This window comes from Macrosteles quadrilineatus, unplaced genomic scaffold (assembly GCF_028750875.1).
Source record: "Macrosteles quadrilineatus isolate MER2022 unplaced genomic scaffold, UCM_ALF_1.0 Scaffold_5__1_contigs__length_97177068, whole genome shotgun sequence".
In the NCBI taxonomy this organism is placed as follows: domain Eukaryota; kingdom Metazoa; phylum Arthropoda; class Insecta; order Hemiptera; family Cicadellidae; genus Macrosteles; species Macrosteles quadrilineatus.
Window position 1 is genome coordinate 62,167,662 of NW_026542598.1, and position 15,021 is coordinate 62,182,682.

The 15,021-nt window shown below is 35.3% G+C and overlaps 2 protein-coding genes across 2 annotated transcripts in view; one reads left to right on the forward strand and one right to left on the reverse strand.

Annotated features, from left to right (window-relative positions):
- LOC128995642 (sushi, von Willebrand factor type A, EGF and pentraxin domain-containing protein 1-like) overlaps positions 1-11,130 on the forward strand; it is a 47,379-nt gene extending 36,249 nt beyond the window's left edge. The window contains exons 30-39 of the mRNA XM_054420659.1: positions 1,982-2,189; positions 2,517-2,690; positions 3,558-3,753; positions 4,855-5,093; positions 5,710-5,950; positions 6,598-6,703; positions 8,944-9,106; positions 9,768-9,944; positions 10,185-10,280; positions 11,002-11,130. Coding sequence (XP_054276634.1) covers positions 1,982-2,189; positions 2,517-2,690; positions 3,558-3,753; positions 4,855-5,093; positions 5,710-5,950; positions 6,598-6,703; positions 8,944-9,106; positions 9,768-9,944; positions 10,185-10,280; positions 11,002-11,084 — 1,683 coding nt within the window. The 3' untranslated portion in view covers positions 11,085-11,130. The remainder of the gene's footprint in view (positions 1-1,981; positions 2,190-2,516; positions 2,691-3,557; positions 3,754-4,854; positions 5,094-5,709; positions 5,951-6,597; positions 6,704-8,943; positions 9,107-9,767; positions 9,945-10,184; positions 10,281-11,001) is intronic.
- Positions 11,131-12,300: 1,170 nt separating this feature from the next.
- On the reverse strand, positions 12,301-13,079 carry LOC128995643 (trypsin-like). The gene has a single exon (XM_054420660.1). The coding sequence runs from the start codon at positions 13,021-13,023 to the stop codon at positions 12,301-12,303; it is 723 nt and encodes a 240-aa protein (XP_054276635.1). The 5' UTR covers positions 13,024-13,079.
- Between the last annotated feature and the right edge of the window lie 1,942 nt (positions 13,080-15,021).

Here is a 15,021-nt window from a genome sequence, read left to right on the forward strand (position 1 = left end):
CACCGGTCCAGTCCTCGGATTTCACATCCTGAAGGAGCTTTACTTTGATGGAATCACCAGTGATAGGTGTTCCCGAATTTTCTAATGCCATGATCATCGGTTTGTAGTGATCAGGCAAACCTGCGAGTAGCAAGGTACCAATCCACTCCTCACTAACATTAAATTTCATTTCATTTAACTTAAAAGCTGTTGTTATGATTCTATCACAATAATCATCAATAGACTTACATTTTTCAAGCGTGGTTGTGACTAAGGTTTTTAGTAGGCCAACTTTCCTTGTTAAGCCAGAATCCTCAAAGGCCTTTTCCAGGGCGTTCCAAGCTTCTGCAGCCGTTCTAGTGTCTCTGATGTGAGAATAATTAATCTTATCCACAAATAAAACTATTCTTGAATGGGCTTTCTTGTCTTTTTTCTTCCAGTTATCACTGATGGGGTCCGGTGGGGTTTCCTCTATGACATCCCAAAGGTCATCATGTACGAGATAGGCCTTCATTGCAAATTTCCAAGTTGAGAAGTTTTCCCTCCCCTGCAGTTTTTCAACAATAGGTAGACCGGAAGAAGCACTCATTTTTTGTCGGTACTGTCTTCAGAACAAAGAACAAAAGTCTCACGTAGTCGCACACGGCACAACCTATGTGTAGGTTAGGATCAATCGTTACTTGCGAACCCGTGAACAAACTGATATCACAATGTTCCAGTTATTAATATCCATATCCACAAACGGCCTCTGGGCCCATAACCATTGTTAGGGTTATTAAATGACGCGCAATGATGTGGATATGGAACATTTTATTGTCTATTATAGTTACTACACAACAGCACACACATGAAGTAACGAGGACATTACATAACCTCACAACCGACTCCGGACATAGGAAGAATAATACATTCATTCTTAGAAGAAGAAGAAGTCATATAGGCCTAAGTTACATAGACACTTGATAGCCTAAAGATTGGAGCATGTACTATATGACAAGAATATAAATTTATATACTCTCTAACAAACAATAACAAAAAGGTTTAGTAGCGTGGTAGATATTAATTATGAACTTAAATACAAACTCTGGTATGGTAAAATCACGTTGAACCCTAACTCCACCAATGGGAATCTGTCTACTAAAGACTGGTGAGTCGGTGGCTCAGTCGGTAGCGTCGCGGACTTTGGGCCCAAGGCAGTGATGTCGTGGGTTCGGATCCTGGTCACTGCCACTAAAATTTACCAGTACACCTGTACACCTTTGTACTGTACCGGCTCACTCCTTGCTTTGCTGTAAACGATCCACGCACGGGCGCTTAGTGTATGTGGACGGGCAAATGCAAGGTTAAAAGAGGCCGCCAACCTCTTTAAAAAAAAAAAACCTCTAGCTGCTAGTCACAAAATGCCCACCTTGGTCAAGCACATGAGTCTACCAAAATCAACAGCAAAAACTTTGCAAACATGCAAACATGCAAAACTTTCCCAAATACCCCCTCTTTATAATTTGATCCTACTTATCAACCTATAATACCAATAATAACCTGAAACAAAACCTGTAACTAAACCTGTTACCTAACCTGTTACTAAAATCTGTTAGTGTTTACAGAAATCATAGTGGTCAACTTCTAATAATTTATTTTAGGCTTTTAGAGTAGCGGTTATTGGCTTAGAAATAAACTAAGGGAGATGGTATAATGGTTAGCTCATAGTGTGTTAGTTCAACACAACTAACTTACCAATACTCATAAAAAAATCGTTTTATGAAAATAAAAATATTTTAATTTAACCGACTGCATTTTTAATGAAAGGTTTAATAGGCTAGAGAAATGTCTGCAATTCTGAAGGTAGCCAGGAATTCTGTTAATTTATGTGTTTAGTGTAAAGCTTTTTTTTCTTGTCCCAAAGTGGACAGTTTTCCCATTGAAGTAAGCGTGCTATCCTTACCAAAATATTTTGAACCTTTAATCCATCCTTCAAAATTTATAGATCTTTGGCGTGTTCCAGGTCGGTCCGCCGACTTTGTGCCAAGGATGTAGCAAACTGTCTCCTCCACCGTTCACATCAATTGAATTGTCAGATACTGGGGATATCGCCACCTACACTTGTGCTCCTGGCTACTCTTTCAAGTTCTACTTGAGCAAAGAAATCTCAAGAACTGAGAGAAAGTGCTTAGTCAGTGGAGATTGGGAGGGCAAACCTCCTGTTTGTAGCAGTGAGTATAGTGTAATGCATTAACTAGCAATGTTTGTTGTATACCAACCGAGATGTGTAATGGATTTTATTATTGTACCTGTGATGAGAAAGCTGACAAGAGTTGCTTTCATTCTGTTTTTGGAAGTTGGGGAATTCACCTTGCATAATGCTGCATAGCATACATTTTACACAGAATCAAATACTATTGTCAACAAGCTATTGGACTTAAATTTCTTACACAAGATTCAAATGTAATACTATATCACTTACCTTTTCCCATAAAAAAACACTTCCCAGATCAGCAGCATGGCTCAAGAACTTGTATTCAAATTGGAACATGTTTCAGAAAGGAACTGTGGCTTCCCAGGATACTTCCCAGCTGGTTGGATAATAGGAAGATCCTATTTCTATGAGAGCAAGATAGAATATGTTTGTCAAAATGGATACCGGCTTGTAGGTGATAAGACAAGAACCTGCCAAGCCAATGGGACTTGGAGTGGTGATATTCCATCTTGTCAAGGTATTATTTAATTTGTTAATGTACCAATACATTAAACTACAATCTTTATTCATTGGGTTTATCATTAACTTTGGATACTACAAGTAGCTAGACTTGTAAAGGACATTAAAATCCAATCCAATATGGGTCAGTGACGTAGCCAGGATTTCAAAATAGGGGGGGTCGGACCGGGGGGGGGGGTCTGGGGGCCCCCAGGTAAAAGGAGGTCCAGGAAAAATTTTAAAAATATAGGCCCTAAAATGGTATTTTTTTAGCTCTCTTGGCATTGAAAATTATCAACCCCAACGTCAATACAGTATGATTACATAATTTTTCATTTAATTTAACAAAAAAATATTATATTTAAGACCGGAAGGGGGGGGTCCAGACCCCCAGGACCCCCCCCCTGGCTACGTCACTGTATGGGTGTTTCATGTTCAGTTCAAATGTCCTCAATGTTTAACCAGGCCAGAATTGGTATGAGTAGCCACATAAGTAACAGGTATGAGTATGACCCTCATAAAAGGGTCTGAAGTGTGTTAGAACTGTTAGAAGCAATCTGCTGAACATTTTTATAAGTTCTAAAATTATTTGGTTCAACTCCATTTTATTTAACTGATAAGTTTTGAGGTTGAATTTATTTTGCTATGCATGAACTCATCTTTACCTTATAAAGCTCAAAAATAAAATACACAATCCCAATGGTGAAAACACAGTATAACCTCATGCCATTCCCTTCGCAATTTATGTTTTTCAAAATAAAATGAACCTTTCTTTGGATCAACCCAAAACCCAACATTAATACCACTGTTGTGTGCTCCGTTTTTATCTTATGTCTACAAAATATATTCTAGAAACATGTATCTAATGGTAAACTTATCTGTTTAGGAGGAGACTGTCCAGATGTTTTTGTCCCTGATCATGGAATGATGTGGGGAAGTATTGAGGATAGCTTCAGACTGGAGTTTGAGTGCAAATCTGGATATGAACTTCATGGAAGTGAAATAATCACTTGTCTCTCCAACAAAACATGGAATCACGACCCTCCAAAGTGTTTACCAATAACATGCAAATACCAGAACAAGTAATTCTGACTAACTGTATGATTTTACAATAGGTAGTATTTCTAATACTCTAATTTAAAGAGATTTAGTTTCTTTATAAACACTATACCTGAAGTAGTTTTACTTTCTCCCCCTAACCCATAGTACTCAAACATTTTTGAGTTTGAGTTTTGAGTGGATATATCCGTTTTAGGCCCCCCTGAACCCAAAAAAGTGGTTTTCGATGTGATGTCTGTCCGTGTGAGTGTGTGTGTGGATGTCTGTATGTGTGGATGTGTACAGAGCTACAGACCAAACCTGTTGTCCGATTTTGATGAAATTTAGTACCGTATTTAGGCACTAGTTCATGGTATCTTCAGGCGTTTTCTTTTTCATTTTTTTAAAATTTTGATTTTTAATGGCAATTTTACCATAAAACTTATAAAATAACGGGAAAATCATAATTTCTTGAAAATGGCCTGAACGATTTTGATGAAAATTTAGTATGTTGCAGTCCTTTAAAATTTGAACAAATTTTACAAATCCCATTTTCGTATAAATTACGATTCAAAAGTTCCCTATAGCTATGACTAGGACTATAACTTATGTTATTTTTCCATAAGAAAACCATAAAATTACAAAATTGGATTTTAGAAAAAAACCGGTTTTGATTAAAGTTAATGTGTTTTGGTCCTTATTATTCCAAACAAAATAGTACAACCCCCCTTTGCTGAAAAATTATGCCTTAAAAGTTATTGCAACTTTTGTGATTTTCCCTGTAAAATATAGTTACTCCCCCACTTACCCATGATAAAGGTTGTTGGCAAGCTAATGGGAGAAACTATGTGTCAGATTGCTGATACTGTTTATTTCATCATGGTTTTCAGGCATAATTTGGAAAGCATTATTGTAAGCATGCCTGTTCATTGTTACTAGGTACTTAATGTACAGCTTAAATCAAGGCAACTATTTTATTAGTTAGTAGTACAACATCAAAACAGTTTAAAAGCCAGTGGTCATAAATGGCAACATTTCTGCTATTAACAGTCCTTATATTTTTGTTGGAAGATGAATGAATGTACAATAGTATATTACACTAGAAGGGCAGAAGTGTGTGTTTATGGTGGTGTTGAATGTTGCAGTGTGACTGACGCAGTAGTGTTGTCTGGCCCTGGTTTGTTAGAGGCTGGACATTATCAGTTGACCAGTGTTGTGCAACTCAGTTGCAAGGAAGGTTACATCTCCAACACCAGTCTACACAACATGAGCTGCAACTACGGAGGCTGGAGTCCGCCACCTGTAGATCTAGGATGCATATCAGTTGTGTGTCTTCCATTGAACATCACAAACGGTTCTCTCATCGCTGAGTCTTACACTCCAGGTACATTTTAATTAATGATAGTTCATCACAAAAAGTGATAACAGTTTATTTGACTAAAGTATAACTTTCTGGATGTATTGTTGTTTGGTGAGACACTTTTGTATCAGAAGAAATATCAATTGGACTTTTTGTGGGTTTGGCTTTCCCATGGTGCAAAATATCAATAAATGCTACAGCCAAAGTAATTTATTTCAAACAATAAAAATAATTATCTGGTGGGAGTTTAGAGTGCACTAATTACATTCTGAATGTATAAAATTAATTTTGAAAACCTGTATTCTTGATCCAATATAAATTGTTATCGTCATGTCGATTACTTACATCAACATCAGAGATAAGATTATCAGACTTTTTTCCAATCCTTTTTTTTCCTTTTTTTACCAGTGAAATTTAAAATCAAACAATCAAATACGCTTATAAGACAAAGCAGTTCAAACTCCTGAAATATTTGTGGATTTGCCTGTCTCCCATTTAGGGATCAAATCTGTGCCTCCCTCACACCCAGCTGTCTGAGACAGCTCTAACCACTAGGTTAGCTACACAGGTCATTTTTCACACCATACCTCATGCATAACACAATCTATCAGTTGCTGTAACACTAAGTATCAATGTGTAGGAAGCAGAGCGTCAGCGAAGTGTGACAGAGGGTTTGTGGTGAACGTTACTGCTGATGTGTCCTGTCTGCCGAGTGGAGAGTGGAACCCTGCAGTCAGCTGTGTGAGAGTGAGATGTCCGGAGATTGTCACCAAACATCTGACACTGCCCAGCAGTGACTGGGGCAAAGTAGCCATTATCCAGTGTCCCCCCTCCATGCTGCTCATAGTGGGCGGAGCCAAGGTGGCTGAACAAGAAGTTAGGTGGGTTCTGACTGGTAAAAAATAGACCCAAGGTACATAATGTTGTAACAGTATTGTTACAATAATACAATAATTATACATAATACAATAATTGTGTAGATAATACAAAAACAAAATAGGCTAGTCGGAAAACAGGTATTATAAGTTGAGAAAAACTTAGGGATCAAATATTTCTCCCTAAAACTCACTCAACTACTTGAAGAAAAAGAAATGTCTTAGTCCCTAATGATTTATGCATAACTAGCAATCAACAGCAACAAGTCTTTTTAAACATAATTAACTCTTTGAGGTGCAAGCTGCTACCTATTATCCCTAATCTACTGCCTTCAGAATTCACTCCATATCTCCTTCTCAGTAACTTCTTACTTCGTCTTCCCATCCCAACTACTTGGACCCTTAATGTACTATTCTACTCTTGGAGTTGTTTTCTGATAAATCTCTCATTAGAGAGTTATTTTATTTCTTGGAAAGAACTTTTACTAAATATTCTTTATTATAAATGAATACAGCCCAAAAGCTTCATTACTTTCCTCATTATAGTTTTTAATTTACAGTTATTTTTAAATTTTTTGATAACAATTCATCTCTAAGATAAGTTTAATAAAAAGAACAAACATTTGTTTTGTGAACCCCTGAATTTTTATCAGATGGGAATGCAGTGAAGATGGTCTGTGGAAGAATCTAACAAAAGCACCAGTGGATCCTCATATATTAGAATGTGTTGCCAAGATGACGCCCTGTGCCCTACCTGAGGTATTTTTGTTGTGTGTTTTTATACGCCAATGTAAGGGAAAGGTCAATACTCAGGTTATATTAAAACAACTATTCTAACCTAACATTGAATTTTAAAGATAATTCTGTTAACATGTGTAGTTTTAAGCTATGTTTTTGCAACCTAAAGTTGTTTTTAGTTAAATTTTTGAAAGCGAGACTCTAATCAAATATATGCTAGAAATGAATAATGAAACTAGATATGTTTAGAAAATGGTGATACACTGAATATTACTAAAGATGTATGTATACACAATAAAAATTACCAGTGTACTATATTTCGCATATTAGTCCAGGACCTGACTAGGGTTCTGTGTGCATGTCGTGTATAGAGAATTTTGCTTTTGCATTTCAATATAGGTGTCTTAGGAAGTGTTTTCCACTCGGGTGTCAAGTTCGCACCTGGTACGTTTTCGAGCTATGATGTCATAAAGATGGCAGCTCGGCAATTTTTAAATGTGTATATTTCGCAAACCGTTTAACGGATCGGTATGATTCTTTTTTTGTTTGAAAGATATTTTTACAAACTATCTTTTTTGTATTTACACATTTGTTGTAAACTTAATATTCACCGCACAATATTGAAAAACGTCGTTTTTATTGTTATTATATTTATTGTTTTGCTTATAATTTCTTAACCGCTGATAAAATCAAATACCACCCGTGGCAAAAGTTTCAGATAATTCTATACCCTTTCCAATGATACCAAACAATATGTGATTGGACCTAAAAATAAAGCAAAGAGATTGAATAAACCGTAAAAAAACACTGAAAGTGGTGTACGGTCCGGGAAAGATTTAGTCCTGGACATGACTAGGGTTCTGTGTGCATGTCGTGTATAGAGAATTTTGCTTTTGCATTTCAATATAGGTGTCTTAGGAAGTGTTTTCCACTCGGGTGTCAAGTCCGCGCCTGTTTCGTTTTCGAGCTATGACGTCATCAAAATGGCGGCTTGGGCAATTTTTAAATGCGTATATTTCGCATACCGTTTAACGGATCGGGGTGATTATTTTTTTGTTTGAAAGATAATTTTACAGGAAATGTTTTTTGTATTTACACTTTTGTTGTCAACTTAATATTTATCTCACAATATTAAAAAACGTGGTTTTTAATGTCATTGTTTTTTAAATTTACCTCATAACTTGTTAAACGCTTATAGAATGAAATAACTACCCATTACAAAAGTTGTAGATAGTTTTATGCCCTTTCCAATGATACCAAACAATTAATGTTTGAAACTAAAATTAAAGCCAAGAGATTAAATAAACCGTTAACAAACACGTAACATGGTAGAAAGTCCGGAAAATATTGCGGCTGGAACAATTCTTTAAATGCGTATATTTCGCATACTGGTTAAAGAACCGGGATGATTCTTTTTTTGTTTGTAAGATGTTTTTTAAGCCTATCATTTTTGTATTTACACCTTTGTTGTTAACCTACTATTTGTCAAAAAGTTATTAGCAAAAGTAAAATAAAAATAACAATTAAATGTACATTTATTAATATTGTGGGATAAATAGTAGGTTAACAACAAAAGTGTGAAGACAAAAAAGATAGGCTTAAAAAATATCTTACAAACAAAAAAAGAATCATCCCGGTTCGTTAACCAGTATGCGAAATATACGCATTTAAAGAATTGTTCAAGCCGCAATATTTTCCGGACTTTCTACCATGTTACGTGTTAGTTAACGGTTTATTTAATCTCTTGGCTTTAATTTTAGTTTCAAACATTAATTGTTTGGTATCGTTGGAAAGGGCATAAAATTATCTACAACTTTTGTAATGGGTAGTTATTTCATTCTATAAGCGTTTAACAAGTTATGAGGTAAATTTAAAAAACAATGACATTAAAAACCACGTTTTTTAATATTGTGAGATAAATATTAAGTTGACAACAAAAGTGTAAATACAAAAAACATTTCCTGTAAAATTATCTTTCAAACAAAAAAATAATCACCCCGATCCGTTAAGCGGTATGCGAAATATACGCATTTAAAAATTGCCCAAGCCGCCATTTTGATGACGTCATAGCTCGAAAACGAAACAGGCGCGGACTTGACACCCGAGTGGAAAACACTTCCTAAGACACCTATATTGAAATGCAAAAGCAAAATTCTCTATACACGACATGCACACAGAACCCTAGTCAGGTCCTGGACTATATCACGTTACATTATGATCGAATTTCCCATGTTAACAATTTGTTTGTATCACAATTCCAGAGCCCGCAGTTTGGTTACATTGTCCCTGATGATCAGAACACCTCAGAGTTCAATGAGGGACATAAACTTGAGGTACAATGTCGCCAGGGTTACGTGCTACATGGTAGCAACTTGACTGTGTGTAAACGAGACGGCACTTGGACCAATAACACTGTCTGCAGAGGTGATTGCAACCAATAACTTGAGATAAGTTGATAATTATTTAGTTAGGTAGAATCTCTCACCAAAATTGGGATAGGTGACTCCTTAGAATATCTGCTTCTGAACTTACCTTCCTACTAGTGTCCACTTACCCAAGTCTAAAATAAGTTGCTAGTGAAAGTACCGGTATTTCAATTGAAGAAGCAATCGGTTACTGTAAGCTAGTTTATTGTATAGGTTTTGACTGTAAAAGTTTTGCTTCCCACACACTTTATTTTAATACTGAATCATTTTTAAGCCTCTGTGATTATCTTACCTTTTTGTGCTCCAACAACTTAGTTCCACACTTGACTCAATTGAGGGGTTCTATTTGTTATTCTGTTGGTGTATGTCATACAATACAAAGTGTTTAAGTTACAAACAAATTAATTAGTTATACATGAGTAATATTTAGTAGTTGTTATTGGTTATATTTCCGCTTCTTAACAGTGAGTACACATTCACCAAACTAGATCTCCATCTAACTAAATCCATCCTTACAAGTTTTTCCTGCGTTTGAGCTTAAATATAGTCTTAACATATTGCCTAATAGAGTATGAAATGAATAGACTTTATATAATTACCAGCCTGATAAACCACTATAAAATAATTTAGCTCATTAATTTATGTTTGAATGTCTACAGCTGTTGACTGTGGAGATCCGCCTGTGCCTCCTCTCACACAGCTGACTCTAGTGTCCAGCACTCTCTACGGCAGCCTAGCCAAGCTGCAGTGTGACCCGGGCTACCAGGCTTATGGCGAGATGTCCCTGCGCTGCCAGACCAACAAGCGGTGGTCTCGCTTCCGAGGCAGATGTGTTCGTAAGTGCTTATGAGTAGAAGTAACCATTGCTACATGAATGCATGATGTTGATTTTACTGTTAATCTCTTTGAAATGAACTTAATTGACTTTCACCTTTGTGTGTAGATAAAAACCAGACATTCCTATTTCGAGTTGTAGTCAATCTATTCCAACCATCTATTCCATTTTTATGTTGATACAATATAGAGAAATGTTGAGTGTTAGTAGAAGAGTAATATCAACTTTAAACAATTTTCAGGTATTTCATGCGGAAAACCTTTGTTACAAGATGGTGTCAATGTGATAGGAAATGCTTACTTGTATCAAGAAAAGCTTCAAATAGTCTGTCCAACTGGTAAGTCAACTTGAATTAAATTTTCAAACCTTGATTAATAGTTGTTTTTGCAACTAGTAAGCAAAGTGAACAATTGACTCACTCGAGAGAAATACTTACTCACGAGCCGTAGGAGAGCAATTGCCTTGAGTGGGGCAATTGCTCTTTGCACTCGAGTTGCTCATTATATTTTTCCTACAGTTACTATAAAACAAATAAATTGGTAAAGAAACGTAACATATTTTTACACAGAAGTGAACCTTTAATATGACATTTAATTATACAACAGTACAACAGCTAACCAGCTGATTTACAGCCAGTGCTGCCAACATATTTCACGTGCATACAACCTTGTCTGCATGTTATTCGCTCACTATTTCGTGCCTTCACGTTGCAAATCTGGAGTGAGACAAAGTAATTAGAGTGAGACAATGTTAACATTGTCTCACTGATGAGCAAATTGGCCACTTTGCTTTCTCAAATCATTGAGAGAACATGTACATTGTTAGGTAACTGTAGGAAAAATATTTAACGTGGAGTTTAATGCCGCGGTTAATTTTTACCATAGGAAAATAAGATTTCAATTATTTAATTTTTTTAAACTAGCTACAGCTGCTACATATAAATGTGATTTTTACTCAGGAATATCATAAGTCAATAGTACATCAACCATGGATATAGTGTTACATATTGAATGTGTTTGAAGAAATCGTAAAACATAATAAACACATGGCTGTTACAGGTTCAGTTATTTCTGGAGATGAGTACATAACATGTGAAAAAGATGGAAAGTGGAGCAGGTCACCTGAATGTATCAAGATTTAAAAAACTGAAAACAAGAACGTTGAAAGTTGTTAGAAATAAAACATTTTATGTAACGTTTGGACATGTCAGTACCCTTGTTTAGCCAAAAATGTATTTAATGGTTGGTAGTCATGTATTTTATCCAATAAATTAATTTCAATTCAATCAATTCACAAATTTTAATTATTATATGCTTGGTTAAAACTATTTAGCACTTTTTTTATACTTAGAAAGTTGTAGTTCCATCCTCAGAAATGAAGCTTTTTGATGTTTTGGAAAACCAATACTGTCATCATTCATTGGGCACTCACTCCATTTCTACACTCATTTTTTTACTCATATTGTGGTTAAAATATGCACCTAGGTGGTGTCCCCATCTCAATAATTAATTAATAATTGAATCTGTGTCCTTAAATTTTACAGCATGAGTATACTATACAACATTGCAAAAGTAAGCTTAGTGCTTAGTGACCCAGGAAAATCACTTAAAGAATGGTTTAAAATACCTGTCCATCGGTGTTCCAACTGTCGTCTAAATGGAGTCATGACCTCGCATCTACCTGTGCTCTGTCGTACTGTCCTGTGGGATACTGTCCAGTTGTATACACAGTAATATCATTTGGTTCTCTCATGTTGTATGTTTTATGCTACGGTTTGTGTTTAATGACGACCTCAACTTGAAAGATGAGCCATTCGAATAAGCCTAATGATGAGATTTTTATCTTGAAACTGGTTGCCAATGAGACGACAGTTGGAGTACTAAATGGCAGGTAAATTACACCAAATAATCCAATCAAGCAGCTGTAAAATATTTCTTTCTTTTAGTTACTTTGAATTAAATACATAAAACATAAAAATCCCAATTACCTATAGGTTTGCTCTATCAAATTTATTAACCATTCAACTACATGTTGCCATCAATAAGTAATAATGATGGACAGTCTTAGGAGACTGCTGACCATCTAATAATTAAAATACTATTAATAATTAAATTCTAATAATTAAAATCTAACTGCAGATTCTTTGAATGAGGTAAGGGAAAACAACTCTTGGAACCATGTCAACGGATAGACACATGCCTCATTAGGGGCTCATAGACTGGATGCTGCAGTTCAATAAGTAACTCAAGTTTGACATCAGGCACCGAAGGGGAATACTTAGAAAGTTACATAGTAACTAAGTCCACCCTGATTCAATCAATCAATTGATTCATTCAAGTTTATCAAACATCTCAAAATCATACAATGACTAGACAAGCTGTTACTATAAAAAGTACCAAAAGCAGACCAAATATAAAATACGCAATCCACTTCTTGTTTTTCCAGCTGTGGGATATCACAGGTCGATCTAGGAACTGTTGAATCCAAGGTAGGTCCTGGAAGACGTCTTCGTACAGGACTATTCCTGTTCTGTCCATACATGATGTGACTGTACCCTGAGATAAAACTCCATACAATACATTCCCACAAATCAATGGTCCACCCGAATCCCCTCGACATGGGGAGCCATCCGAGAATAAAACCGTGAAAAATGTTTTAACTCTACCTAGAAAACTTGTTGATAAATCCACAGGGATGAGTTTCAAGACATGTGAACCTCCATAACCTGCTGAGAAGCAAGTCTGGTTTGTCGTTAAATGTTTCGCTGGTAGTTTTGGGAACTCTGGTCGTCCTATGGATGTGTGGGTGAGTATTGCCAAGTCGCAACCATCGCTGAAGTTAGGGTGGACGAACACTTCATTGACTCTCCTCACAGAACCCGTCAAAAGCTTGATCCTAACTTCAGTAGGTTCGTACAAGGATTTGTTGCGGAAACAGTGAGCTGCTGTTAAAACTGTGTCCTCTCTGATCAAGGTACCAGTACAAGTGGACTCTACGTAGTAACCAGGCTGGAAACGTAATTCTTGAATGGAAATTATTAATACTACAAATATTGCATCGTGTAGTGTTGTATTAAACATATTTACATGAAGGATTTGTTTACAAGGAATTTTTATTACATTGTTTTCAGATACGATTGCTATAACAACAATAAGAATATTTCACTTGAACAATTGATAAATTTTGTACTGATAGTTTGGTTTATGAAATAGCAGTTAGGTTCAAACCATTGCAATGGTGTACCCCCAACAATGGTGCAATGGTGTAACTCATGGTGTATTCTTCTAATTTGCCCATTGCTACAGCCTTTTGATGGTTTAGACCTCTGCCACAATCCCCCCTTTCCCCAATCTTCATCTGTGACGGAATTTTCAACATTTTTTACTGGTGTACTACTTAGTTAGTAAAAAAGATGTCACATACCCCTTTAGTTCAATTGATAAAATATGTTTGATGGACGGTTCTGTTGATTTACTATACAACCATGTTTTTTCAGGATGTTTTTTTTTTATTGAATGAACAAAGTGATTACTCATACTTGTACTTGATACATCTCATATTTGAACAATTACTCAAGGATGACTTGATTTATCAACTTGATGTATGGTTCCAAGATTCTTTATCATAATATCACGAGTAAGTTAGTTTTTGGAGAATATTTGTTCATTCTTAAAACATCTTTTTAATTTTGGGCCAGAATAAAAACATTAGGAGCTACCTTCTTTTATTTGTTTACTTTGTATGATCTATAATTTGATCTTACTTGAGACAAAGGGGCCGACTTTGTGTCGCTGAACTCTTTTATTCATTGAGTCATTTTATGCATAAGAAAACTTACATTGTAATCTAACATTTCCAGAAATCTATATTGAAACGTTGAGCTGGCAGGAGTAAAGAAATTGACTGATATTCAATACATAAGATAACATTAAATAAGTTTAAGTTATGTTAAAATTAAAATACCCCTGCCGCAATAAACCTGCAGACTAAGCGAATTTCCATTCGCCTAAATTGATTTTAAATTAAATCTAATTAAATAACATTTAGGTTTAACGAGTACCTAAGTTTGCTGCTACAGGGAGGCTAATTAGTGTGTTTTTTAGTAAAATATTCGTAGCTTATAAAATAAATAAATTTTGCAAGTTTGATCAAAATATTTCCATAAACAAGCATAACTACAACATTTTAAAATATTTTCCATTAGAATATCTTGGGAAATTAAATTTGCAATTCTAAGAATTTTCTCCATACAGTAACCAATCACCGTACGAAAACACTTTGATATACTAAATTATTTGTTTTTTAAAGCTCTTTAAAAAGGTCTGGAGAAAAATTTAGAAATGTTGTGTTTTGAGGGTCAAAAATGAGAAAACCAATTTTTACCCCATAAAACCCTGTTCCCATGATCTGATCATGCTGGTTTGCGAACTCATTCAAGTTTATCCCGCCTTACACCTTCAAACCAAATTTCATCAAAATCTGACAAAAATTACTCAAGTTATCGTTCACGGACGATATACAAATACGGATACATAAAAACACACACGGATAAATAAAACTTTGATTGAATTGGGCTTCTAGGGTCATCAAAATGAAATGTAAACGTTGGTTTTTGGTACGGTACTGGTTCTTTTCCTTTTAACCATTGGTAGCAGCAAGAATCATTTTTACGTACCAAAACATCACAGTAATTTACAAATTAGTTATCGTTGGTGTTGCACCTTATTTATTACAGGCGTATTCAATTTAATTGATGTCTTAGCTGTATAAGTTTTGCTTTTTCTGTCTGGATTCCAAAATGTTAGTTTATGCTAAGAAAACGATAACGCATTTTAGTAAATCATTTATCCAGCAAACCATAAGAATTGTTCAAACGCTTTGAACGTTGTTTATGTATCAATAGTTCGTGGCCTATTTTGGTAATTTTTATTATAAATAACCAATCTAAATCGTCAATAGTAATAGTACTGTACTTCATTTCATATAGCAAACCGATTCAGATAGCGTTTCGAGAGAATTTCGGGTCATCTCCGGTCCAAGCAAATATAAATTGTTATGATAAAGTTTTATGACATTAA